This window comes from Anguilla rostrata, chromosome 3 (assembly GCF_018555375.3).
Source record: "Anguilla rostrata isolate EN2019 chromosome 3, ASM1855537v3, whole genome shotgun sequence".
NCBI lineage: Eukaryota > Metazoa > Chordata > Actinopteri > Anguilliformes > Anguillidae > Anguilla > Anguilla rostrata.
The window spans coordinates 71,481,929-71,509,552 of record NC_057935.1 but is presented as its reverse complement, the minus strand read 5'-3'; the positions used below and the strand labels follow the sequence as shown (position 1 = coordinate 71,509,552).

Sequence of the window (27,624 nt, the reverse complement as noted above, 5' to 3'; positions counted from 1 at the left end):
GGAGGGCACACTACTGTTCCAGATGTAAAAAAAAAAAAATCAAGATACTTACAACTTACAAGAACACTTGTCTTTTTTTGCAAAAACCTTTTCACTCTTTTATTTCAACATATACAATAAAAAAAGTGCCGTCTGATCTGTCGACTAGCATGTTTAAAAGGTCATGCCCAACCGTGGCATGTCCAGAGTGCTACCATTCAGGGCGACACGTTGACCTATGATCTCACTGTTGGCATAGCAACACCAATAACTCCGCCACTGGCTTCAGACAAGCAGCGAGAATCACCTGTTTGAATGTTAATGTAGTGAAATTTACATAGTTAAAAATGTAAAAAGAAAAAGAAAAAAAAAAAACAGATTAAAATCTAAACTAAAAAATCTCCAGGAAGGAGGTATGTGCGGGGGGGGGGGGGGGGGTGTGAGTGAACCCAGTCCGATCTGGTTAAGACACAGGGAGTCGTCGGGGAGATCTGCGAAGAGATCCGCGTCGTCGAGGAGATCCAAGCCGTCGTCGGGGAGATCCGAACCGCAGTCAAGGCAGGCTCTCTCCCGCGCTGGGCGCCAGGCGGGCCTGCAGCTGGGCGACGATGGCTCTCATCATCCCCCCGAGCTGCTCGTGCATCAGAACCAGCTGGCCCGGCGAGCACCGGCCCAGCTCGCCCGCCGTGAGCCGCGCGCCCAGCGCCTCCACCGCGGACGGCAGCTCCACGGACGTCTGCTCCGCGGGGGGAGGGGCCGGGACGTCCGCCGACTCCGCGTCTGAGGTCACATGACAACAATCAACGCCAGAGACAGAACACGACAGGCCCACTGTGACGGGTTTGATGAAACAGCCGAGAAACAAGAGAAACGTGACGATATTTAACTTGTGACCTGTTAATGGGTTGAGTTTGCAACAACAAAAAACTGGTTCAAAAACTGGTTAACTTGGCCATTTCACTTAAACCAATGGTTTCCCCCCAGAGCAAGGTCCACGACATATTAGGCTGTTATGCATTCTGAGAACATCTCTAGAAACCAATTTCTAAATGTTGGTTTACTATGTCTCTACCTCCACAAGGTCTACACTGAACAGGACTTCTATGGTAAATTCACAGTAGACTTCTATGACTTCTCTGCCTTCTATGGTGGGTTCTGACTCACCTGTGACCTGCTCGCCTGGGGGCTTTCCCTCCTCCTGGTGATGGGCCATCTCCATCTCCTCTGGTTCGGACGTCATCTTCTCCATCTCATCGAATCCCTTCAACTCGTCGTTTCGACCCTTCCGCTAGAAAGACAGACATTATTCAAAACCACACATCACCAGATACAAAAATTCTAGCGACTAAAAAACCAACTTAGGGAATGCCTTGTATATGTTTTTCTCTGTTGTTTTCCAGAAAAATATTTCAGTTAGACACAAAGTTAAAAAAAATAAAAAAGGCTCAAATTTGGCAATTAGCTCATGAATTGGTGAAACCACTTTTTCTCCAACACTGTTCAGCTGATTGGCAAAGCCACAAATGCACATTCCTTAGCACAACAAAATCCTAAATATATAAATGGTTATTATGAAAGTCCCCACCCTTGCTTCATCTCCAATCCCGCTCATCGCTAACTTTATCCCTCGGTTATTAGGCCGTAGAACATGGGAGCACAACGTCTATGCACAGAGCACAATATTTATTTTTGGAAAGTGGTGTTACCTGCTGCTCGTGATAGTTCTTCAGTGCTTTCTTCACGTTGGACAGTTTCGGGGAGCGGATGGGGAGGGACTTTATTTCGGTGGGGGTGAGGGCGCTCAGGTCCCCCACGGTCCTGATGTTCCTGGCTCTCACCAGCTGGCCAAATCCACGAGGCCTAGAGGACCGGTGAAGAAAATTAGGCATTTTCCCCCTTCTCCACTTACAGTTAATGAACCGCATCTGAAGCATTTGCCATTTGAAACTGTCTAAATAAAATTTAAAAAAAAACTATCCTCACAAAATTCTGAATCATACATACAGGTTTAGGAGCAATTAAATTACATCAGGAAAAAAAACAAAAACATTTTTTATTACTACTTTATTTTCTGCAGTGAAAATATACCTTGAATGAACCTGGAATTTAGCAAAACGAGTAAAATACTTTATTCATACAGGTGTGATTTTCTAATTTGGGGGGGGGGGGGGGGCATGAAGGGAAAAGGCACCAAACAACTTCCTGCAGCTTCAACCACGCACAAGACAGTGTGAAACGGGACTTGAGTCTTCGCCCCAAAGCTCACCACATGTTGGAGGATATCTGGGGCAGGACGACCTCCACAGGGGCAGAGCAGCTGACCAGGGCCGGGTACACGCAGTCCCGGGGAATGGGCTTGGGCTCCTGGCTCATCTCAGAGATCTGAAATTGAAGGGCAGAGGCATGGAACCCCCTGTATAACCCCTTCACACGCAGTCCTAAGACTTCTGCTTTAAAGGGAAATGCCTTGAATTATCCTTGAAGCTACAGTAAATGATGAAAGAAAATCTGGGAAACGTAATGAAATCCAGATGTCATCTTGGAGATGTCTGTGGACTGGCAATTCTACACAGCTGATGGGTCGATTCTAAAAACCTAAACCGAAGGAAGCCATTAGCAGCCATTTTGTTAAGGCTCAGAGGGTACATACCAAACACTTCTTGGAGCTCTTGAATCCTGGGCTTCGCAAGTTGCGTGGACTCAGGGTGAACAGGCCCTTGGTTGGAGTGGTGACAAACTGAAATAGCAATAAACATTCTGCACTTTAACACACTCATAAATCCCATGTGTGTGTCACGGCTTCAAAATGTATGCGGCACACAAAATGCATACATGACGGCACCGCTGGAATAATCATTGTGCCTTTTATGAGACTACCATCTCTGTGGGCAAAACCATAAATACAATTACATGTAGTGTGTTTCTTATGCACCTCTGCACCTTGAACTAATGCACTTGTTGTATGTCGCTCTGGATAAGAGCGTCTGCTAAATGCCTGTAATGTAATGTAATGTAATGTACATGAAATGAGTGGAAGATTAACTCCTTGCATGGCAAAACCAAATGGGATAGGGGAAAAAAAATCCAACCGACAAGTTTAAAAATAAACCAGAGGGCAGACGTTAACATCCACTGTCCACGCACTCCCATAAACTCAACACCTGACCGCGTGTACCTTCTGCTGCGATGAGACGGCGGCCATGTTTTTGGATCTGGGCGAGCTGCCGCCGGACTGTCGGATGACTGGGCTGCGCCGGTCGATGTCGTCGGCCAGCTCCTGGTGGTGAATCGGGTCGGCGAAGGACACGCGCCGAGACTGCGAGAACAAAGCCGGAGTGTTCTTAGGACGGAGGACGCAGGACGGAGTGTAAGCACAGTGGGTAGGGAACTGAACTTGTAACCGAAAGGTCGCAGGTTCGATTCCCGGGTAAGGACACTGCCGTTGTACCCTTGAGCAAGGTACTTAACCTGCATTGCTCCGGTATATATCCAGCTGTATAAATGGATACAATGTAAAATGCTATATAAAAAAGTTGTGCAAGTCGCTCTGGATAAGAGCGTCTGCTAAATGCCTGTAATGTAATGTAAAGCCAAAGCTGACGTGTACAGATAGGACACGGATATAAGGCATATGCAGTTTGCTACTTTTAACAGATTACTACACATGCCCATTCATCATACACCCACTTGTCCAGGGCTGCCTAACGCTGTTCCTGGAGGTTGTGGGTTTTCACTCCAACACCCTAACAAAGCACACCTCGTTCAACAGCTAGAGATTTTGTTCAGCTACTAAACAGTAGAATCAGGTGTGCGAAATCACGGTTGAAGTGAAAACCTACGGGACCTGCAGATCAGGGTTGTCAAGCCCTGCCTTTACCCAACTGATTTAGACCCCTCCGGCAAGCATTAGGCTACCTTCTGCAAGGGGGAAGGTGACTCGACCTCCAGAGGCCTCTTCTGCCCCTTCTTGAGGATGCTGGTGGAAGGAGACGCTGAGGGGGACCAGACACCCTTACTCTTCCCGCTGCTGGGGCTCTGGCCCAACTCTCCCGCCACGGAGTCCAGAAGCTTCTGTTTGAGCGGAGAGTCCAGGCACAAGGGCTCTGCTGTCGCCTGCTGTGGGGCTGCAGGTTCCTCGGGCAGGGCCGGGAAAGCAGCGGTATCAGCGGCAGCAGCAGCAATAGGCACGTCACTGTCCATTTGGGGAACTCTGTCCTCCTCCGCCTCCTCTAGTACCACCTCTTTTGGGGCATTTTGCTCTTGGGCAGAAACAAAGGCTTCCTGTTGGTTTACGTCTTGCTCTTGCATTGCAGAGTTCTCTTCGTCTGCCTGCTCCTTGGCGGGATCCACCGCGCTCTCGGCCACGTCCGTGACCTGGGGCGCATCGGCGTCCTGCTGCTGACCGTCCTCCACGTCCTCCGCCGGGTCGGAAAGCTGAACCCCAGACGGGGTTTCAGAATCGCACGTCCTCCACTTTTCCCCCGCGGTCGTGCTCCACGCAGTCTCCTCGGCGTCGCTCGCGGAAGCAGCCGGAAGGCACTCGGAGAGCTTCGGGGTGCTCGTCGCGTTCGCCTCCAGGAACACGTCGTCGTTCGCTTCGGTGGTGGCGTCCTCCTCCTGTTGCTGCGGCAACGGTGCGTCCTCCTCTGGCTGAGGAGGACACGCCGCTTTGGAGTCAGAGAGCGGCTCGCTGGGGGCCGGCGGGACCGCGATTTCCCCCGGGTCTGGAGAGCCAGTGGAGCCCTGTGAGCTGGAGACGCCGCAATCCTGAGACAGAGCGTCCTCCACGTCGGCCGCCGCGGAGTTGGAGCGCGAGCGACGATGGCCCCGCTCGGTTTGCGCTTTCTGGCTGTCGACAGCAAGGTCTCGGGTTTCTGTGGAATGTTCCGCAGAAGGCTCCGAGATCTCCTCCTGCATTTCGGAAGGTACATTTGCAAACGCCTCCGACGCGGCCTTTAGTTCAGCCCTCGATTCCACAATGACGTTGGCGGTACCGTCAGGAACCATAATCTCCGTCACATTTTCGTTTTCCTTTTCCTCAGAAGGCTCTACAGCCTCAGCATCCGTGTTAACTGGGACAGACTTTGATTCAGTCTTTTGACTGAGTTCGCAGTCTTCCATTTCAACTTCAGAAGTGGACTCAATTGCACCCATTTCCTCTGAACCTTCGGGCACTTGTTGGGTATTCAGCGGACTTGGAGGCACAGCCTTGGAGTTCAACAGCTTGCTTCTCCTACCTCTTTTAGAGGATTTCTGGCTATCATCACTCTGAGTCTCTGAGAGATTCAACTCAGAGTTTTCAATACCAGACAACAAGACCTGGGAGGACCCTCTCGTCTTGGACTGACCCAAATCTTGCCTGGACTCCTGTGTCCCTTCACCTTTATCTGTCAACTGTGAGTGTTCAGACTCTATCGCAGATGCGGAACACAGACTAGAGCCGACATTCAACTCTGTCGCAGTCTTACTCCTCTTACTTGGTTTGCCCTGTGATTGGCTATCTGTTTGACTAACAGGTGTGGATAAGGCAGGGTGAAAGTCGGTTTGGCTAACCTCCACTGTAGGATCAGTTGCCTTGCTGTTCCTAGTTGATCTGCTCTGCAATTGGCTATTATTTTGACCAAGAGGTGTTGATAAACCTGTCTGAGCATCAGTTTGGCTCATCTCTGCTGAAGGGTCAGATGCCTTGCTCCTCCTACCTGGTCTGCCCCGTGATTGGCCATCTGTTTGACTGACAGGTGTGGTTAAGCTTGTTTGTGTATCGGTCTGGCTCATCTCCTCTGAAAGGCGAGATACTTTGCTCCTCCTACCTGGTCTGCCCCGTGATTGGCTATCTGTTTGACTGACAGGTGTGGATAAGCTTGCCTGTGTATCAGTTTGGCTCATCTCCTCTGGAGGGTCAGACAGCTTGCTCCTCCTACCTGGTCTGCCCCGTGATTGGCCATCTGTTTGACTGACAGGTGTAGTTAATCTTGCTTGTGTATCGTTTTGGCTCATCTCCTCTGGTGGGCCAGATACTTTGCTCCTCCTACTTGGTCTGCCCCGTGATTGGCCATCTGTTTGACTGACAGGTGTAGTTAATCTTGCTTGTGTATCGTTTTGGCTCATCTCCTCTGGTGGGCCAGATACTTTGCTCCTCCTACTTGGTCTGCCCTGCGACTGGCCATCTGTTTGACTGACAGGTGTGGATAAGGTCATCAGCTTATCATTTTGGCTCATTTCTTCAGAAAGGCCAGACACTTTGCTCCTCCTACCTGATCTGCCCTGCGATTGGCTATCTGTTTGACTGGATAAGCTTGTTTGCGCATCGTTTTGGCTCATCTCTTCTGCAGGACCAGATGCCTTGCTCCTCCTACCTGGTCTGCCCCGTGATTGGCTATCGGTTTGACTGGATAAGCTTGTTTGCGTATCAGTTTGGCTCATCTCTTCCGCAGGGTCTGATAATTTGGTCCTCTTACTGGGTCTTTCCTGCGTTTGACTGACAGGTTTAGATAAGGCCAATGGTGAATCCGTTTGGCTCATCTCTTCTGCAGAGCCACCCACCTTGCTCCTCCTACTGGATCGTCCCTGTGACTGGCTATCCGTTTGACTGACGGGTTTGGATAAAGCAGTCTCAGATTTAGTTTTGCTCACTTGCTCTTCTGCAGGACCAGCTGATTTTCTTCTGGTTACTCTGCCCAGTGACTGGCTATCATTTTGAGCCGACGGTGGGGAGGCAGTCTGTGAACTAGCTCTGGTCTTCCTAAGCCTCTCTTTGAGGTCACCTTCCTGTGCCTCAGCAGGCATTTTGCTCTGACTACCTGGTTGGGCCTGTGATGTACTATGCTTGTACCTTCCCTCCACCTCTTCCCTGTCCTCACCTGGACGCAGCGGCCTACTCCTGCGTCGACTAGACCGTCTGATTTCTGACGGGCTGGCAGAGACCTCCGAGCACTGGGAATCATTCAGATAACCGTCTTCGCAACTGTCGTACGTCGAGTCCGCACAGGAGTCCTCGTCCTTCATCGGTACGGCGTCCTCTGCAGAGGCCGCGGTCTCCCGTTTCCCAGCCTCCGCGGAGCCCGCTCCAGCCTGAGTATCAGGAATGATGTCGTCCTCATCTTCCGTGCCCTCACTGCGACGTTTCTCCGCTTCTTCTACCCGGGGGTGGGGCTGCTCCTCCTTCTCCGCCTCCACCCGAGAGGACGCCTGCCGCTCGCCGGCGTCCCCGTGCCGACCGGGTTCCCGTGCGACCTCAACGGCCTCCACGCCCGTCGAAGCCTCAGCGGGGACCTCAGAGGCCACGTCGTTCTGCTGGGAGTTTGAGGCGTCCTGGTTGCCGGAGGCCCTGCTGTGGGGGCCTGTGAATTTCGTCACTCTGATGGGGCTGGCCGGCTTGCCCTCCATGTACTTCTCGAGGGTAATGAAGGACTGCCGCCGGCTGTTGGGTTTGGGCGGCGTGCCGGACACCACATCCGAGGAGGCCGAGGCGTCGCAGTCGTCGCCCCCGCTCTCGCCGGTCTCCTCGGCCACGCGATCATCCTGCTCAGGGGGCCCGTCTTCAGATTTAGGCTCCACCTCTTTGGGAGGAGCAGGTCTTTCCTCTTTGTCGGCCTCGTCTCCCGTCGAGTCTGCCACGGGACCCACATCCATGTCCTCCTGGTTCGGTCCCATATCCGGCTCAGGGGCTTCTTCAGTTTCCATTTTTTCATCTTGAACCTAGAGTGCAGCGAGGAGCACAATCATGAACATAACTGAGCGGCCATCTTCCTTTACTAAACATGCATGGCTTTTCCCCACTGACCTTAATGCATAACAAGGAATTGACCCGGTTTTAAAACCAATGTAAATTTCTAACAAAGTAGAGGGGTTATCATAAGCTTAAATAGACCTGGTAGTCCTTCAGCAACACGATGCACGTAAACATCATTGGAATCTGTAACAAACACCTAAAAACCAGAGGAGAAAAACTGCTGTACCTGAGCCTGGCCATCAGCCTCTGGTCCTGCAGGTTCGTCACTGGCTGGTAGTTTATCCCTACAGGTAGAAATTAATAGATGGTTGGCAATTAGACAAGAGTAATAAACATGTAAGACGCCATAGGATCAGTACGTACATAGACTCTTCTTGGCTCTGTGTGTACTGGGTAAAGGCCGTTGTGTCCAGAGATGCATCAAGGTTATTATACATTGCAGGAATATCAACCCTGAAAAACCACAAAATGAAAATGCGTTTTAAGAGGGAAAACAAAACGGAATACTAAAATTAAAAGAAACAGTTGACATTTTTATATTTGAAAGCACGACCAACTCACCTCTTGGTTCTCTTGACCTCTTTCTGATGCTCTGTCAGCACTCTCTCCTTGGTTTCAGGGGGTATGAAGACAAAATCCATCGAAGCCTCCTCCTCCAGCAGCTCACGACGAGGGACTTTGGGAGTCCCGAAATCCAGCTTCACCTGCTCAAAGACACCATCCACCAATCAGTCCACAGAGTACCCACCACATAACGCAACACACTCAGCGTACATGATGTTTTACCAGAATTATACCCCATTAGTCCCCTTGTACTCAGTGTGCAGGGGTGTCCAACCATGTCCGTACTGTCAGTGGGGGTAGAGGTTTTTTTGCTTCAGCCCAGCACGACTACACCTGATTCAACCGGTTAAGTATTCGTGGTCTTCAATCAAGACATCAGGAAGTAGAATCAGGCATCTACGCTGGGCTGAAACAAGCACACACTGCAGTATCCCCCTCTCTGAATGCTCGAGAGCTGCACATTTTCTCTTACAGCGATGGGCTTGGACGGGCCACCGGAACCCTTTTCCCTCAGCTCCTCGGCCCTGGAGAGCAGAGAGTCCCTCTTCCCCACCGATGCGATCTTCACCCCGCTGATTTGGGTCTCCATCTGGGAGGACTCCCCCTGTGCAGAACATACAGGCCACTGCGTGAGCATGCTGAGCAGCAGTTGGAGCGTTCCCTCTCGCTGATCCTCAGTGAATTAAGCGACAAGCTGATAGCCTCAACAAAGTGACAACAACTTAGGGAGCGCAAAACTGGTCAACTCACAGAGTACTGTCCACTGAACTCTTCAGGCACATCAACGGCTTGAAAGCCAGGCAAAATGATGGGCATCTTCTGCTTCACCTGGCTCAGAATTGGCCTGGGGGGGGGGGGGGAGAGTCAGTAAAACCATAAACATTTTCAAGCTCGTGAAGAACAACCGACGCAATAAACATGTTCCAGTTCAAGAGGAACAACCGACGCAGGATCAAGAGTCATGTCACGCATCGTCCAACATCTCAACACGCGTCTGCACTCACTTGAGGTCTTCGGGGTAGGTGAGGGTGGGGGCGTGGGCGAAAGTGGCGTTCCAGAACTGGGTGGCGAGGTTGCGCAGCGGCTTGCTGCGATGCGGGAAGAGCGCGCGCAGCAGGGGCGCCAGGAGGGCCAGCAGCTCGTCATCGAACACCAGAGAGGAGCGCGTCTGCAGGCAGCCCAGAATCTCGCCCAGCAGCTTTTCCAGCTGAAAGAACCGCAAAACAACGATCAACACTTTGCCACTGTAGTCAGTTTTTAATTCATAAAACTTTTCGGTGCATCACAGGCAGATAAACACAATTTTCATATTTGTATTGAGTATTTAACAGTGGTCAACTCAGAACTTTTATTGGACACAATGGGAGGAGGAGGATAACCATCGGAATAGATGCTAAAATATATAGTTTTGTACTTGACTGTAAAATGGGCCAAATCACCAGCACCAGCTGATGTAGTTTAATTACTTTTTTTTAAAGCAACATGGCAACCTTGCTATCAGTAAGAGTACTTCCACATGCATACCTTTGGTCCAAGACCGGTGAAGAACTTCGGCTGTTCATTCTGAGGTCTAAACAACACAAAAGTGAAACAAATTACGTATTTAACCATAGCACTTGATAATACACCACACCAGAGATTTATTAGGCATGAAAAAGGCAGAATCAAAAGTCTATGAGGGAGGTAGAGGGGAGGGAGAGAGAGGGACAGATAGAGGGGGAGAAAGAAAGAGAGACAGAAAGAGAGGGGAGGGGGGAGTGGAGAGAAAGAGAGATAGAGAGGGAGAGATAGACAGAGAGAGAGAGAGAGAGAGAGAGAAACAGAGATAGAGGGAGAGATAGAGACAGAGAGAGAGAGAGAGAGAGGGGGAGGGGGAGAGAGAGAGAGAGGGGAGGGGGGAGAGAGAGAGAGGAGAGAGATAGACAGAGAGAGAGAGAGAGAGGGCAGAGAAGAGGGAGAGATAGCAGACAAGGAGGGCGAGAGGCGGAGGCCCAGGACGGCGGTGCCCAGCGCCAGGTTGCCGAAGAGAGCCGACAGAATGGCGAGAGGGACGTGCCGCCCGCGGGGTGCACGGCCAGCGCTGCCACGCCGCGATGCGGGGCCGTGCCCGTCGCCGGGGACCCAGCGCCGACGACCTCACGCCAGCCCACAGCTGAGTGCTCAGGTTCCCCAGGGCCTTGTTCTTCTTCCGTACCCAGCCCAGGGGCGTGTGGGGTGCTGCAGCGGGGGGGGCAAGGGCAAAAATCTGATTCTGTCCCACACTGCTAACGTTCTACACTCAGGGGTGCCCCTTATCCGGACAGGGCCGGTGTGGGTGCAGGATTTTGTTGTAGCCCAGCAATATGACACCAGATTTAACTAGTTAACCAATACTGATCTTCAATCAATTGACCTTGATAAAGTAGAATCAGGTACCTTAGGGCTGGACTAAAACAAGAACCTGCACCCACACCAGCCCTTTCTGGATACGACAGGACACCCCTGTCACGATCATAATAAACCCATGTACTCTAGTGGCTGATGGTCATACACCCAAATAAACCAATACATAATCACAACTAATAACACAGGTTTTTCATCTACACAAAACGGCAGCAGATTTCAAATTAACTACAGGCTGTAAATCCAAGTCCCTGAAAATGTATGAGGTTCAGCTACAGTATGGAGAAATATAAAAACCGCATTTCGTTGAGTGATTCAGTGATTAAGTTAGGGTTTGGGGGGTTTGCTTTTTTTAGTGCTTGAGCCCTTACATTTGGTCTTCTGATAGTGGGGGGTGTACGGAGTGAAGTCCACACACTCAATAACGACGAGCAGAAGGCTGGCCACAGCCTCCAGGGTCGGGGGATTCTGGGTGGTCAAAGACAATGTCAATCAAAGAAAACGAACCGCCCATTTTAACCAACCAAAAACGTGTTCTCAGATTCTAAAGTCCACTCACAGAGAGGACCTTGGAGTCCAGGATGACGGCCATTTTGGCACACAGCTCCTCGCAGCACACGTTCTCCTCGGCGGTGGCCACCAAGGCGGAGCAGCGGGCGAAAGCCCTGTACAGCCGGGACCACGTGGACAGCAGGGACTTCTGCGTCATCTGAGACAGGAAGTGAGGTCACACAGTCAGGAAGCAAGCGGTTTGCGGTCAGCATTCCATTAAGCCGGAGTAAACCCAACGATCGCCGCAGAGCCAAAATGGCTGCAAGTTGTGAGGTTGGACTATTCCAATGGTGAAGGGAGGGGTGTGTGTGTGTGTGTTTTTAAATCCCCAAGCCAGAAAAGCTTCAGGTCATGAATTGTAATACAAAACACAGAAAATGACACAGAAAATATTATACCCGGCTTCCATTCATGCAGACAGAATCTGGATTTGAGCCCGGTTGGAAATGCCACCTGCAGGCGTGGGTGAGGACGTTTTCACCTCACCTGGGACAGGGCGTGGCCGATGAGCAGGTGTGTGACGGGGAAGATCAGGGCGCGGAGGAGGGCCGTGTAATTGTGCTCCAGGGCGTCGCCTTGGTTCACCTCGTTGGTCTGAGGGAAAGAGGGGGGGGGACAAAATTAATTTTAAGTACTGCGTTCTCACCCCATGCCTTAGGGCCTGCAGTTTAGGGCCTCCGGGTGCAAAACAAAGCGACACAGAAATGCGTTTACACCTGCAGCTACTGTAATGCTAAACAAGAGAACACTTTACATCACAGACATGCACTTTACACCTGTATAACAGGTATGGTCTCCACTGATTCATGTGACTAAAAGTGCTTTCACTGTGAAAAGTGTTATACCTTTTAACCAGTTTTATGACTTTTGTTTCTGACTTTTGTGTTGTGTCGGTTTAAGGTCCTCTGTACTTACAATTCCGGACTGCTGAATCTCCCGTTTGCAAAATAAACGAACCCTTGGGAACCAATAAAGACACCCCGAAGCTTAGACGAAGATATGGGGGTCCCCCCGGTTACCTGGGTGATGGTGTCGGTCAGGGGGTTCACCACGATGCTCCACATCCTCCACAGGTGCTCCCCGTTCTCGATGGCCTCCGCGTTGCGGCTCATCACCCCCAGCACCGATTCGCTGAAGGCCAGCGGGGAGGCGGGGCCCGAGAGGCCGCAGCCAATCAGGGTCTCCAGGCACAGGAAGAACCTGGAGTGGGGGAGGAGCTACCTTAAAGCTACAGCGTCTCAAAATTTCCGATTTAAACTGCATCACAGCATAGTGAGACGTGAAGATGAAAACATATTGTGACATTTGCACAACAGCCATTAACTATTGCATATACATATTGCATCACATCAAAATATATGGGCAAATTACTTACTGGTACTTTAAAATATTTAAATATATTCAACAGTAAAAGGCTCAAAATTATTATTATTATTTTTTCATTATACATTACACAATGCACAGCTTGTCTTCTGCATAAGAGAATGCACAGTTGTCCACACTAATTCTGTAAATTATGTCTGGACATGGCACAGGTGTGGGATTTTATTTCATACAGAGTGTTATGCAGTGGATGCCGCCCCCCGGTCGTGTTTGTACAGGCTTGTTAAACAGGAGGAAAGAGGGGCGGACCCCCCCAGACCCGCGAACCCCCGACCCCGGACCCAGGCCCCCAGACCCGGACCCCGGACCCCCCCGGACCCTTACCGCTCGTCCGTGACGAAGCAGGGCAGCGCGCCGCTGTGGTGGAACAGTGGGATGAGGAACAGGGCCGGCGTGCCCTAGGGGACAGCAACGGAGTCAGCGTCTGCGCGTACAGGAAACGCGCGTACGCGCGGACAGGAAACACGCGGACAGCATGCACACTGCCCTCAGTTTACACATACCGAAGATACCAAGCCTAATCTGTAACCCGTATGACTGGGACGCATTCAATTTACTGGAGGATTTGCATACAAATTGTACATGCAAGGCATTCTGGGTATATATTGATGAATATATTTATTTATTTATTTATTGCAGTCACATATATATTACACTCTGAATGCTGAACAACCACGTATTAACTGTTGAAACAAACTTGCCTAAGTCTAAAGAAGGGCCATTTGTTTGAATTTTTTCTAACATACAGTTGATTATTTCAGCGCTATTCAACAGTCAGGGAAGAAGGGCAATCTGGTGTGTTTTCACACTGCTCAAGCAAGTTACAGATGCCAACATTTCAGCAGTGGCTGTGCCAGGCAGGAGCGTATCATAGCAACATTTTACATTACGTTACAGGCATTTGGCAGACTTATCCAGAGCGACGTACAACAAAGTGTAGACAACAACACTGTTCTGTCTCTCGCGCACTGCACAAAGCATGCTGGGAAGGATATTCCACCATGCTGGAAGAGAACCAAAGCCAAAGCCCAAGGATTACTCATAACCCCTTTCACACATCAAAATGGGGCAGGTTTTTATTCAAACCGCATGTGTGAAAGGCCTCTTTCTAAGGGGGAAAACTTCAGGAAGAAAATTCACCAATACCAACATGAACACATCGTCAGACAAAAATAAACTTGACGCAGACCATTTTTGCTCACCATAAGGAGGCGTACAGTTGCAGATAAGTACACTTTTCAACTTCGGACACATGAAGCAAAAACCGCACGCAATATGTTTGAAACTCGTGTTTTTTAAAGCAGGATGGGGGGAAAAAAGGTAACATTTCGTAGCATTTCAGCACAGCGCGGTGTTCAGAGGAGAGCTTACATTTAAAACGTCCATGTTGGCCACCTGGTACGCCGCAGAGCCCAGGACCTTATGGGGGATCCCCTTCACTGTGGCCTCCAGCAGACCCTGGAGTGGAGCAGGTAACAGGTGTTACACAGGCAAACTCAGCACAGGGCAGCCCAGGTACAAGCTGCAGGTGTTACACAGGTAAACTCAGCACAGGGAACGCCGGGTATGAGCCACAGGTGTCACACAGGTAAAATCAGCACAGAGCACCCCAGGTGTTACACTCAGGAAAACTTAGCACAGGGAACCCAGGTACAAGCTGCAGGTGTTACACAGGTAAACTCAGCACAGGGGCAACCCTAAAACCTCTGGTCTCGCCGTGTAGGGTGAAACTGGGTCGATCACTGAGTGCCTGGGACATAGCTGTGGTAACGAGGGAGCATCTACTGGTGAAGTGGTCCAGGAGGGACAGGGGAATGTATGTGAGGTGTCCTGCTGGCTGTATAAACCACAGCCCGGGCAGTGCTTACAGTGTGAGCCCCAGTCAGTGAGTGTCCCGGTCAGTGTGTGTCCCGGTCAGTGTGAGCCCTAGTCAGTGTGAGCCCCGGTCAGTGTGAGCCCCGGTCAGTGTGAGGCCCCGGTCAGTGTGAGCCCCGGTCAGTGTGAGCCCAGTCAGTGTGAGCCCGGTCAGTGCGAGCCCCAGTCAGTGTGAGCCCCAGTCAGTGTGAGCCCCAGTCAGTGTGTGTCCCAGTCAGTGTGAGCCCCAGTCAGTGTGAGCCCCAGTCAGTGTGTGTCCCAGTCAGTGTGAGCCCCAGTCAGTGTGAGCCCGGTCAGTGCGAGCCCGGTCAGTGCGAGCCCGGTCGTGAGCCGGTCAGTGTGAGCCCGGTCAGTGTGAGCTCCGGCAGTGTGAGCCCAGTCAGTGAGCCCCGGTCAGTGTGTGCCCCTGTCAGTGTGAGCCCCGGTCAGTGCGGGCCCCTGTCAGTGTGAGCCCCAGTCAGTGTGAGCCCCGGTCAGGCTTACCAGAGTGCGCTGGGCCGGCAGGGCTTCTGACGTGACGATTGACTCCAGGGCCTGCAACAGCAGGGTGAGGACCTCAGAGCCAGGTCTGTCCTTCTTACTGCCTGCTGAAAAACACACAAAATAATAAATAAATAAATAAATAAATAAATAAATAAATAAATACTTACATAGAGCCTACATAAACTAATACTATACAGCACTGGTTGCTAAACTCTAATATCAGGACCCAAATTATTTTTACTCGTAGTAACGCGTAGCCAAAAATAAGTTATGAAATTAATTTTATACGCAGCGCAGTCTGAGCTGAGCAGTCCTGAGACCCATAATGCAGCCAGTCAACCATCAACACAGGACACCACTCATAACCCTAATGAGAGCTCCCCTCACAGGGTTACGCGTGCAAAATTAATAACAGATCGATCTCCAGGACCTTCTACCCCGAGAAACAAGTACCCAGATCTACACCTTCTGCACTTAGGGGGGGGTCCAAGGGTCTTACCAGTCTCCATCGCCGCGGTTACAAAACCAATGAGGCTCTTCCAGATGAGGGTGAGCAAGGCCTCTGCAGAAGACAGTATACGAATATGATATGAATATGACATTCCTTTAAAGGTGACTCTTACACGTGTGATTAGAATGCTCTCAGCTGAATGTTCTAATGCTGATGTCACAATCACTGCTGGTGACTGAAAGCAGTGGAGTTCTAGAACACAGGCGTAGAATGTTGAAAAAACATTCAGCACAACCTGCTCTTCAAAGGTTAAAGAATAAATTGGGGGGGGGGGGGGCATTTCTGCAGCAATTTTGTTCCTCCACCCTGATGTCTAAAAGGCCTCGGGGCAATGAGATCAGTCATTAACCACGCCTTATTTCTAAACGCCCATTTCTGTTTTTATAAATGGCAGTTCCAAAACAAAAAACTCCATGCCTGTTAGCATCCGCTAAGAAAGCGGATACTACTAACAGGAGAATGTGGTACCATGCTAAGCATGCTAAATGGCTGGAGCTACCATAGGTTACCAGCAACATGCCCATTTTAACCAACCATTCTTTTTTCTGATGAGAAAAACCATTTTACTGGTTCCAAAAATAAGTGACTGACAGCTAACTGAAGCTCTGTCACATTTTTGAGTGAAGATGCCTGATCGTTACACCAGCAGCCAGCACTGATGGGGGGGGTCGGGCAGTACCTGGAGCGTCCTTTCCGATGCCGATGAAGCTGTCACGCACGGCGGAGATGAGGACGGCGGCGTGCTTGGTGAAGGAGGAGGGGCCTGTGAGCAGCGGGTGCGTCAGGGGCTCTGAGGAAACACAAGGAAGGGGGGGGGGGTGGCGTTATTGTGTGAATTCCAGTACCCCCTCTAGTCCCCCAGAGCGAGCGTGATTGTGACCGCGAGCGGGCAGTGAGACTGGCGGGCGGGGCGGGGCGGGGCAGGGCGGGGCGGGGCGGCACTCTCACCCAGGTTCAGCTGCAGCTTGCTCTTGGCAGCGGCGGCGGTGACCTCTGACCCCAGGAAGTAGTGCAGCAGCATCTCCAGCCCGAGCAGCTGTATGGACGGGTAGGCCGGCTGCGCGCTGGAGCTGCTGTTCAGGCCCAGGCGCGGCGTGGAGGCCGGGCTGCTGAAGGGGTGGCTGCCTGCACCCCAGAAACAACACCCCGGGATTTCAACCAATCGCACACACGCTGGAGCAGAGTTTAACCAATCCCGTGCATGCGGGAGCAGAGTTTAACCAATCTTGTGCACACTGGAGCAGTTTAACCAATCCCACAGCACACTGGAACAGCATTTAACCAATCTCTGGGTCCCCCGCGGAGAGGGCGTACCTGATTTGGGCGTGGCCAGGCTGGTGTTCTGGCTGCAGTTGCGCGAGGACGTGCTCACAGACAGGAGCGGAGACTCTGTGGACACGGCGATCTGGAGCAGAGGCACCGCCACCTTCCGACAAGAGAGAACATCAGACACACATGCACACACACCCACACACACGTACGTACACACACACACACCTTACGACAAAAGAGAACGAGACACACTCACACACGTACATACACACACACACACACATACACACGTACGTACACACACATACACCTTCCGAAAAGAGAGAATATGAGACACACATGCACACACACACACACACACACCACAAGCTTGTTTTGGCTTCTGAAGTGAAACCAGTGATTCATTCATTTCACAACTCCGCACCATTAAGAAGAGGCACAGCCACACATCCCAAACTTGTTCCAGCTGCTATAAATAAGCGCTAACCCGCCTTACCTGTTCAAAGTTAACAGCCAGGCTGGGCCCCAGCTTGACCACCAGGTACCACCACACCTCCAGCTTGGTGAGGAGCAGCGCCTCCGTCCGCACCTGGATGGAGCTCAGCGGCTGCATGAGCAGCTTCAGGCGCTTTGCACTGCACAGGATCTCTGCAGGAGAGGAGTCACAGTCAGTCAGTCACAGTCACTGCACAGGATCTCTGCAGGAGAGGAGTCACAGTCAGTCAGTCACAGTCACTGCACAGGATCTCTGCAGGAGAGGAGTCACAGTCAGCCAGTCAGAGTCACTGCACAGGATCTCTACAGGAGAGGAGTCACAGTCAATCAGTCACAGTCACTGCACAGGATCTCTGCAGGAGAGGAGTCACAGTCAGTCAGTCACAGTCACTGCACAGGATCTCTGCAGGAGAGGAGTCACAGTCAGTCAGTCACAGTCACTGCACAGGATCTCTACAGGAGAGGAGTCACAGTCAGTCAGTCACAGTCACTGCACAGGATCTCTGCAGGAGAGGAGTCACAGTCAGTCAGTCACAGTCACTGCACAGGATCTCTACAGGAGAGGAGTCACAGTCAGTCAGTCACAGTCACTGCACAGGATCTCTACAGGAGAGGAGTCACGGTCAGCTAGTCAGTCACAGTCACTGCACAGGATCTCTGCAGGAGAGGAGTCACAGTCAGTCAGTCACAGTCACTGCACAGGATCTCTACAGGAGAGGAGTCACAGTCAGTCAGTCACAGTCACTGCACAGGATCTCTGCGGGAGAGGAGTCACAGTCACTCAGTCAAGCTGTCGATGAGGCTCTGCTCACCTGGGTTCAGGGCGAAGTTGTCGATGAGGCTCTACTCACCTGGGTTGAGGGCGAAGTTGTCGATGAGGCTCTTCCAGGCGATGAAGGCGATCTTCTTGATGATGGGCGAGGAGCTGCGGAAGCCCAGCTCCTCCAGGTGCAGCAGGGAGTTGATGAAGGGGCCTCCTCTGTGGAGGACCTGAGGAGGGGAGGAAGCCACCCAGTTAACTCCCCTTCCCAGGAGAATCCAGGTAATTGGACCAAAATACTGGACGATTTGGGTTACTTTCCACGACTGACCATCTGTGAATACTGATGAAAGCTCAAAATCTGTTGCTCAAAAAGCTCACCTTGCCCAGGAGCCGGACGAACAGAGGCCAGAGCTTCAGCACGTTGCTCTCGTTCTTGGTGGAGAAGAGCTTCTGGAGCTCAGGGATGAGTTTCTGCAGGGGAAGTAAGGGGCGCGTCAGAAACACAGCGCCGTTCGGAGCGCAGAGCAGGAAGCCGACAGCGTGTCGCAGGACACAGGCCAAGAGCCGCAGCCCAGGACTTTCAGTCAAGATCCCGAGGTTTAAGATCTTCATAAAATCCTAAGAAAATCCTCGATTTTTTGCGCAATTGCCACAAGCACACCCGCCTCCGATGGACGCTCCATGCAAATCGTGTAGTGTTTAAGTGTGAAAGTCGCGTAGTGTGCGAGTATGAAAGTCGTGTAGTGTGCGAGTATGAAAGTCGTGTAGCGTGCGAGTATGAAAGTCGTGTAGTGTGCGAGTATGAAAGTCGTGTAGCGTGCGAGTATGAAAGTCGTGTAGTGTGCGAGTATGAAAGTCGTGTAGTGTGCAGGTTAGAAGGTCTTGCAGTGTGCAAGTGTGAAAGTCGCGTAGCGTGCGAGTATGAAAGTCGTGTAGTGTTTAAGTGTGAAAGTCGTGTAGTGTGTAAGTATGAAAGTTGTGTAGTGTGCACAAGGCCTTAACCTGGGGCAGGCGGACTTACAGAGGACATGAGGGGCTCGATGACGGCCGCCACTTCCTGTTGCTTCTGGAGGAGGAGGGGCATCCCCATCTCCAGGGCGGCCGCCGCCCGCAGACGGACCTTCGAGGCCGAGTGGACCACCAGGGGGATCACCAGCTTCGCCCACTGCACCGCCCCCTCCCCCATCGGACTGGGGGTCTGCTCCAACAGCCTGACCATGGGAAATGAAGTTTAAATTCATAACGCCAGAGCTATCCGCAACATCCAACAGGAACATGAACCTCGGGCGAAATACACAAGCCATATTTCCACCTTTCATCCATTTCCTTATTTAACCAATCAACAGAAGCATTGCGTGAGTGCTCGAGATTTGACCTCGACACATTTCAACATACATCTCCCTTTAAGGAAATATTTTAAATATATACTCAATATATTGCCATTTACAAATGGTCACCTCAAAATGTTGCAAAATAAAATACTACACTACTGAGAAATAAATTTAATTTCCAAAAGGTATTAATATTTATGTTGAATTACATTTCTGGCATTAAATTTCTGCCTGGGACAGTGTGGTCGATTCAAAGGCCGATGAGAACAGAGGGAGGAAACGATCACGTCTCCACCTCCGGAGTAAAGGCATACCTTATCACCACGTTCAACGCCTCGTGTTCCATGATGACTGACTGGAGGTCCTCTCGCGACCGCACGGCCTCCAGTGTTTTCAGGATGTCTGGTACCTGTGGGGGGGCGGGGGAGGAATCAAGACATCAGACCCAAACTCCTCCAACCTGCTCAAAAGACCTGAACCCCACCAAATATGCTGAACAGTCCTGCTTTCCCTTCGCCTGTCATTTCACTGATCCGAAGAGACCAGTCAAGGTCCCTGCCGGCTGGTTTTCGCCATTCCAAGGTCAAGGGAGTCAAATTCCAGTCCTTGAGGGCCACGTTGGGTTTTTTTTTTACTTGCTCTCAGCACCAGTGGTTCATTTAAGTCACTGATTGGCTAAAGATTCCTCTCAACTTGCTCTCAAGCCCTTAACAGGCAGCTGATTTGAAGGAAACCACAAAAACTCACAAGACACTGCGGCCGCCTGGGAATCTGGTTTTGACACCCCAGCTCTAGGTTAAAGACATGTTTTCAGATGCAGCCCTGAACACGAACCAAGGAGCCCAGTAAAAAAATATCTGCACTGAAGGGGGCTGTGAACAGCCAAGCATTCAGCTAAAAGCCCTCAGAACAGGCAAACCAATCCCCGGCACAACGGAATTAAATTAATTTAACCTGGAAGTTTTTGTTGAACGTGAGGAATACTTAAGGAAAGTTTACAGATGTCCAGCAAGGGAACAAATACGCCCAGCGACCACACGCGGCCCAGCCCACCAGTGCACCGCTCACCCCCTCAGACGCCCACCCACCTTCCGGGACACCACGTCAGAGGGGAAGTTCTGTTTGGAGATGACCCACAGGGCGCGGGTGCACGTGTTCTTGTCCGTGGATTTCACAACGATGCTGTTGAGAGCTGTCAGGATCTCCTCCATGAAGTTGGCTGAAAAAAAAAAAGTGTGTAAATCTCACAAGCAAACTGATTTTATGATGACAATCAGCTTAACGGGCCACATAGCATTCATCATTTAGTACCTTTCTGTCAAACTGCAGCTTCACAAATGGCTCTGCATGCCTCAAATGACCCAAACTGCACAGTACTTGCCTTTACACACAGCTCTCTTAGGCATCAAGTCTACTATTTCTTTGCTTTTTTTATTTTTTATTTTGTTTTGGAATAAGCAGGTTTACTTTTGGAAGGAAAGAACTCTGACAGCATGAGGCAGTCACTTCCCTTTGGGCCTCTTGTCTGTGTACATGCAAGTAGGCATGTATGAATGCATGTATGCACACACAACAGCACGCTCCTGATGGACTTGGTGGAATTGTCACGTGGTGTCAATCACTGACTCATAAACCGACCGGCCCACATATGCCTTCCAGTCAGTAAGTGACTGGCAGTACCACCCATTTTGGGGTTTGACCCCCCCTCCCAGTGCTGTCCCAATGTGCTCCGGACAGGACGGGTACCTGGGATTCCGGAGACGATGGCGCCGTGGAACACGCAGAACCCCAAGGCCTGTAGCGCGGCCTGGCACAGCTCCACGTTCGGGCTGGCGATGTGAGCCTGAGAGAGGAGCGCCACAAACACCAAACCTTTACCGTGGCCAGAAGACGGCACAGCCGCCGAAACATCCAAAAACCAAACCTGTACCACAGCCACCCACCCACCCACCCAAAAACCAAACCTGTACCACAGCCACCCACCCACCCAAACCTGTACCACAGCCACCCACCCACCCAAACCTGTACCACAGCCAATCACCCACCCACCCAAAAACCAAACCTGTACCACAGCCAATCACCCACCCACCCAAAACCCAAACCTGTACCACAGCCACCCACCCAAGAACCAAACCTGTACCACAGCCAATCACCCACCCACCCAAAACCCAAACCTGTACCGCGGCCAGAACACAGCACAGCCGCCCAAAAACCAAATCTGTACCACAGCCACCCACCCACCCCAAAACCAAACCTGTACCACAGCCAATCACCCACCCACCCAAAAACCAAACCTGTACCACAGCCAATCACCCACCCACCAAAACCCAAACCTGTACCACAGCCACCCACCCACCCAAAAACCAAACCTGTACCACAGCCACCCACCCACCCAAAACCCAAACCTGTACCACAGCCACCCACCCACCCAAAAACCAAACCTGTACCACAGCCAATCACCCACCCACCCAAAACCCAAACCTGTACCACAGCCAATCACCCACCCACCCAAAACCCAAACCTGTACCACAGCCAATCACCCACCCACCCAAAACCCAAACCTGTACCGCGGCCAGAACACAGCACAGCCGCCCAAAAACCAAATCTGTACCACAGCCACCCACCCACCCCAAAACCAAACCTGTACCGCGGCCAGAACACGGCACAGCCGCCAAAACACCCAAAACGCAAACCTGTACCACTGCCGCCAAAACACCCACCCAAAACCCAAACCTTTACCGCAAACAGAACACGGCACAACTGCCAAAACACCCAAAAACCAAACCTGTACCACAGCCACCCACAAACCCAAAAACCCAAAAACCAAACCTGCACCACAGCAGCCCACCCACCCAAAAACCAAACCTGTACCACAGCCACCCACCCACCCAAAAACCAAACCTGTACCACAGCCAATCACCCACCCACCCAAAACCCAAACCTGTACCACAGCCACCCACCCACCCAAAACCCAAACCTGTACCACAGCCACCCACCCACCCAAAAACCAAACCTGTACCACAGCCAATCACCCACCCACCCAAAAACCAAACCTGTACCACAGCCAATCACCCACCCACCCAAAACCCAAACCTGTACCACAGCCAATCAACCACCCACCCAAAACCCAAAACTGTACCACAGCCAATCACCCACCCACCCAAAACCCAAACCTGTACCACAGCCAATCACCCACCCACCCAAAACCCAAACCTGTACCACAGCCACCCACCCACCCAAAACCCAAACCTGTACCACAGCCACCCACCCACCCAAAACCCAAACCTGTACCACAGCCACCCACTCCCCCAAAACCCAAACCTGTACCACAGCCACCCACCCACCCACAACCCAAACCTGTACCACAGCCACCCACCCACCCAAAACCCAAACCTGTACCACAGCCACCCACCCACCCACCCCAAAAACCAAACCTGTACCACAGCCACCCACCCACCCAAAACTGTACCACAGCCACCCACCCACCCAAAAACCAAAGCTGTACCACAGCCACCCACCCACCGAAAACCCAAACCTGTACCACAGCCACCCACCCACCCAAAACCCAAACCTGTACCACAGCCACCCACCCACCCAAAACTGTACCACAGCCACCCACCCACCCAAAAACCAAACCTGTACACCACAGCCACCCACCCACCCAAAAACCAAACCTGTACCACAGCCACCCACCCACCCACCCACCCAAAACCCAAACCTGTACCACAGCCACCCACAAACCCAAAAACCCAAAAACCAAACCTGCACCACAGCAGCCCACCCACCCAAAAACCAAACCTGTACCACGGCCAGAAAATGGCACAGCCGCCCCACACAGTGGAGTTCTAGAACACTGACTTAGAATTTTGAAAAAACATTCCAGAAAAACCTACTCTTTAAAGGGTAAAAACAAAAATAAAGTTGAAGCAACCATGACAGTTGAAATGACAAACTTACGTTCTGAAATGACAAACTCAAACAATCCTGACCAAAACTATCCTGAGAGATAAAGCGAGTCAGGCAGTTCCCAGCATGCACCAGTGCTCCGCACTTACCTGGAAAACCTTCCCAAGGCGTGAAAAGTGCTTAGCGACGGCAGGGAGGAAGTGCTTCCCCTCCTCTCCGCTCAGACGGCTGCAGAAACACGGGAGGGGGGGGAGGGGGAAGAGAGAGAGAGAGAGAGAGAAAGAGCGAGAGAGAGAGAGAGAGAGAGAGAGAGAGAGTGAGAGCGAGAGAGGGGTGATAAACCTGGTCATCGCTTACAGATACCGTCCAGCTAATACACCACTCACATACCCACCTAATACACCACTGTCATACCCACCTAATACACCACTGTCATACCCACCTAATACACCACTCACATACCCACCTAATACACCACTGTCATACCCACCTAATACACCACTGTCATACCCACCTAATACACCACTGTCATACCCACCTAATACACCACTGTCATACCCACCTAATACACCACTCACATACCCACCTAATACACCACTGTCATACCCACCTAATACACCACTCACATACCCACCTAATACACCACTGTCATACCCACCTAATACACCACTCACATACCCACCTAATACACCACTGTCATACCCACCTAATACACCACTGTCATACCCACCTAATACACCACTGTCATACCTACCCAATACACCACTGACACTACATTACAGTAAGTTGATGTGATACTGCATAAACCATGAAAGCGTGAGGTAAATTTTGCACCCAAATAAGAAATTCCGGTTCCATCGCCCAGCCAGACAAATGAAGAGGGGAATTAAATTACCCTGAATCATGTACAGCGCCAACACTGGCTATTTTACTTCAGTTCCTTAAATTTAATACGGATGTCTTTACTTCTTCAAAACATCCTGCATACTACTTTGAAGTGCGAATATATTTACTTTTCTAGACTGTGTTGATAACACACAAAATGAATTCACCCTGCAGCATTCCTAATGTCCAGGTTTCTCATAGCTAAAAGACAAAATGACGAGTAAACGGAAACTAAAAATCAAATACATTTTTTAAAAAATATATTTTTTTTTTTAACGGAACCAGATGTGATCTGGAGCCACCATGACAAAATGACAAAGACATTTTGATGGTCTATAGCCCTACGGTAGGCCCTCCCATCAGAGAACCTCAAACACTTCCACTCTAACCCATTACTCAAACAATACTCAGACTACCCCAATCTAACCTACACTAGTGCTACCTGTCCGGGCTCTGAATGTGACAGATTGTGCTTTAGTAACATGGAAACTGAAGCTCACTCCATTTCAGCCCTCTCATACTGCATTACAACGCAAAAGGAACTGAGACAAAACACTTATAAGCTGTCAGTGGTAGGCTGTGCACTACACAGCCCGTGCAGTTACATAATCCTCAGCTGTAGACAGCACACTAATCCAATGACTGCTGTCTGAGAGGCATTAATGGTTGCATGCATTTCCCTGCAGAAGCAGAGCAAGGGGGAGGGGGGGGTTAGTCTGATCTCTGAGGGTTGTGGGGGGGGGGGGGGCATTTCTATTAAGGAGGATTCACCCTCACAGCGAGGGAAGGAAACCTAGCACGTCCAATCAAGATGACTCAAAATGAGTCAGCGAGTCAGGTGGTTAAGTGCCTGGCTAGAGCAGACACTGCAGTCTGCAGAGAGTAAAACCAGGCCCAGATTCAGCTCAACAGACACGACTGCTTTATGCAAGTCAGCTGCAAGGCCAGAGAGATCTGTATCAGGAAGCACGATTACTGTGTACGCTGGGTAACTGCACAACAGCTCTTTTTACTTTAGTCCATGATCCAGATTTGGGAGGGTTCCGGGTTTCACTCAGTGCAGTTATCCAGCTAACTTAGTAATCCTGCTTCATGAAACAGTGCCCAGGATTACAGAGTTAGCTGGATAACTGCACTGAGTAAAACCCAGAACAGCTCTTTTTACCTTAGTCCATGTTCCAGATTGGGAGAGTTTTGAGTTTTACTCAACGAAGTTATCCAGCCTAACTCAGTAACCCTGCTTTGTGAAACACCCCACCCCCCCAGCCACACCCCCATGCGCCCGGGCGCAGCACCTACCTTGCGATGGTCAGGTAGGCGTCGGTCTGCTCCACCTGTCCCACGGCGGGGTCTTCCAGGGACTCCAGGAGCGGGACGAGGCTGGAGGTGGTGGGGTGCACCGTCGCCATCATCCTTACCCCCTGGAGCACAGCGGAGAGGGGCGCGCGGCCCGTCAAACGAGGCCACGCCCCCAAAACGCGCCACACGCATCGACAATACAGACTTCACTGCTGTGGCTCTGCAACAGCATTACACATCCACACAAACCTGCTAATAGCACTCACTGTGTGTACATTTTCAGGCCCTGGATAAACACAGATGACAGTTAAACTTGTACAAGGTGATCTTAACAAGATGGAGAGTTCCCTCTCCAGCATTTACATACGGTACGACATAAAGCAGTCTGGTGCCACAGAATGCTCGGTTTCGCGAGACAGAGGCCGTTACGATACTGCAGCGCAAAGATAAGACTTCCTGTACCAGCGCAAAAACCTTGCATCCACACCGCGCTGGAGAGAACACAGCGACCTTCGACACGCAGGGTCACAAGGAAATAAAAAGAAACTGAGGCACCAATAAGGGACATACATTTAAAAAATAATTTTTTAAAAGGTAAATTATTTTTTAAAATCAGTTAGACAAAATGACAGTGGGTTGACACCATTTGACTTTGTTTTCCAAGTGGGCTATGGTCTATAAGTCCTTGACTCTGGAAGACACCACAATAACAGTAGGCTATTTGTTAATCTTTCACTGAACAGGAAAAAACCCACACGTATTTCTCAACAACAACAACAAAAACTACTTCATTTTTATAGGTGACGCTCCGTATTTTACCTCAGTTAAAATGAGTCAATAATTGAAATGTTATGAATCTGCTTTCCAAGTTGACAGCTATTCGACCCACTGACCGCTGAATCTTCACTTTTGCATCCCCATCAATGTTCAGCAGGACTGCAATGTCAATGCACAAAAGCAACTTAAAAGAAAACAGCCTTTTTTTACGACTGAAGACTATCTACATTGATTTATGAATAAAACCATTTTAGCTCTACGAATGCTTTTTTTAAATACATTTGGCTAAACATACGCATTGACATTAAACACCACAAACTTTTGAAGAGAGAAAAAAAACCTTCACCGGCAGACTTCGTGGACGAAATATAGCACCCTCCAAAGCTTTCCTGTGCACAGAAGCGCTTGCGAAAAGGATTGCTAAATTAGCGTGGTAAAGATCTGATCAGCATTACCTTACATACAACAATCGTGAAAATCTAATACTGTCTGCCTGCAGAGTAGCATAGACTAGTGCAGTTCATTGTTTACGCCACATTGTCGCTCAAGGTCCTGCTAATGCTAACAGCTAGCATTAGTTAACACTATGAAACCAACTTTAGAAAGGAAACTACGTTAACCTTACAAACCGAATAACCTTTCACAACAAAGCAGCGAACTAGTCCTTTTAAGATGCAGGAGTTTGCGATGTTGTCTTGTGAGCAAATTAACGCCAGCAGGCTAGGTTATATGAACTGGGGTTAAAAAAACTGTTTGCAAGCTAACGTTACCCTGCAAAAAACGAAACAATAGATAGCAAAGTTAACATTACCTCGCCAACTATCTAGCGAGTTACATTTGTTAACTATACAGCTTTAGTCTGTTGGCATGTATACTACTGCAGAAAGATAAAAATATTTACGATCGCTACAATTGAAATAATTAAACCATATATCCTCCCACCCACCCCCCTGGAAGAACATTAGCCAGCTAGCTTTCCAAATGGTTTGCTAACCCACAAGCAACTAAATCAGCATCCTTACCTCAATACTCTTGATGTACCACACAAAGCAGCAGCAGCAGAAGAAGATGAAGATATCATGAACGATTATACATCGCCCGCATTAAATGCCCGCAAGAAAATAAAATATTTTTCAGAGTCAACACTCTTCTCAGAGTTCCAATGTGTTTCTCTCCCCGCGAAAACGCTGGCGCCAAACTGTGCACGCTGAGCGCCGGTCACCTTTCACCTCACGTACTAGTACCGCCCATAGATTAATAATTTAGCAGCACGATGCGCTAAAATAACGTCAGTTTACTGTGTTTTAGCTGTAAATATATAAAATCAATTTAATTAAGTTAAAATATACGAAAATATATTCAAATTTAATCAAACACAGTTAAGTGTTTTGAATAATATGTAAATTACAATATGAAACGCCCTATCACATGTAGC

General features: G+C 50.2%; 1 protein-coding gene across 1 annotated transcript; it reads right to left on the bottom strand.

Moving 5' to 3' along the window:
- Positions 1–67: 67 nt before the first annotated feature.
- rif1 (replication timing regulatory factor 1) lies at positions 68–27,411 on the bottom strand. Its single transcript, XM_064329850.1, has 36 exons — positions 27,212–27,411; positions 25,413–25,534; positions 23,378–23,456; positions 21,069–21,165; positions 20,411–20,541; positions 19,637–19,731; positions 19,013–19,202; positions 18,370–18,462; positions 18,080–18,218; positions 17,230–17,381; positions 16,776–16,887; positions 16,410–16,586; positions 16,141–16,251; positions 15,450–15,512; positions 14,951–15,054; positions 13,964–14,050; positions 12,917–12,990; positions 12,229–12,409; positions 11,696–11,803; positions 11,217–11,366; positions 11,029–11,125; positions 10,416–10,492; positions 9,800–10,141; positions 9,280–9,482; positions 9,026–9,119; positions 8,748–8,879; positions 8,273–8,415; positions 8,075–8,164; positions 7,938–7,995; positions 3,895–7,677; positions 3,155–3,295; positions 2,630–2,716; positions 2,246–2,361; positions 1,686–1,839; positions 1,144–1,267; positions 68–759 (listed from the first exon to the last, which is right to left on the bottom strand). The coding sequence occupies exons 2-36, from the start codon at positions 25,523–25,525 to the stop codon at positions 533–535; spliced, it is 8,124 nt and encodes a 2,707-aa protein (XP_064185920.1). The 5' UTR covers positions 25,526–25,534; positions 27,212–27,411; the 3' UTR covers positions 68–532.
- Between the last annotated feature and the right edge of the window lie 213 nt (positions 27,412–27,624).

What these genes read in the sequence shown, in the direction of transcription:
- rif1 (XM_064329850.1), bottom strand. Translation starts at nt 25,525, where the DNA reads ATGATGGCGACGGTGCACCCCACCACCTCCAGCCTCGTCCCGCTCCTG. An exon ending in GAGGTCAAGAGAACCAAGAG is followed by an intron (nt 8,165 to 8,272) that starts GTGAGTTGGTCG and finishes GTGGTTTTTCAG; the next exon opens with GGTTGATATTCCTGCAATGT. An exon ending in AGAGCTCCAAGAAGTGTTTG is followed by an intron (nt 2,362 to 2,629) that starts GTATGTACCCTC and finishes CTTCAATTTCAG; the next exon opens with ATCTCTGAGATGAGCCAGGA.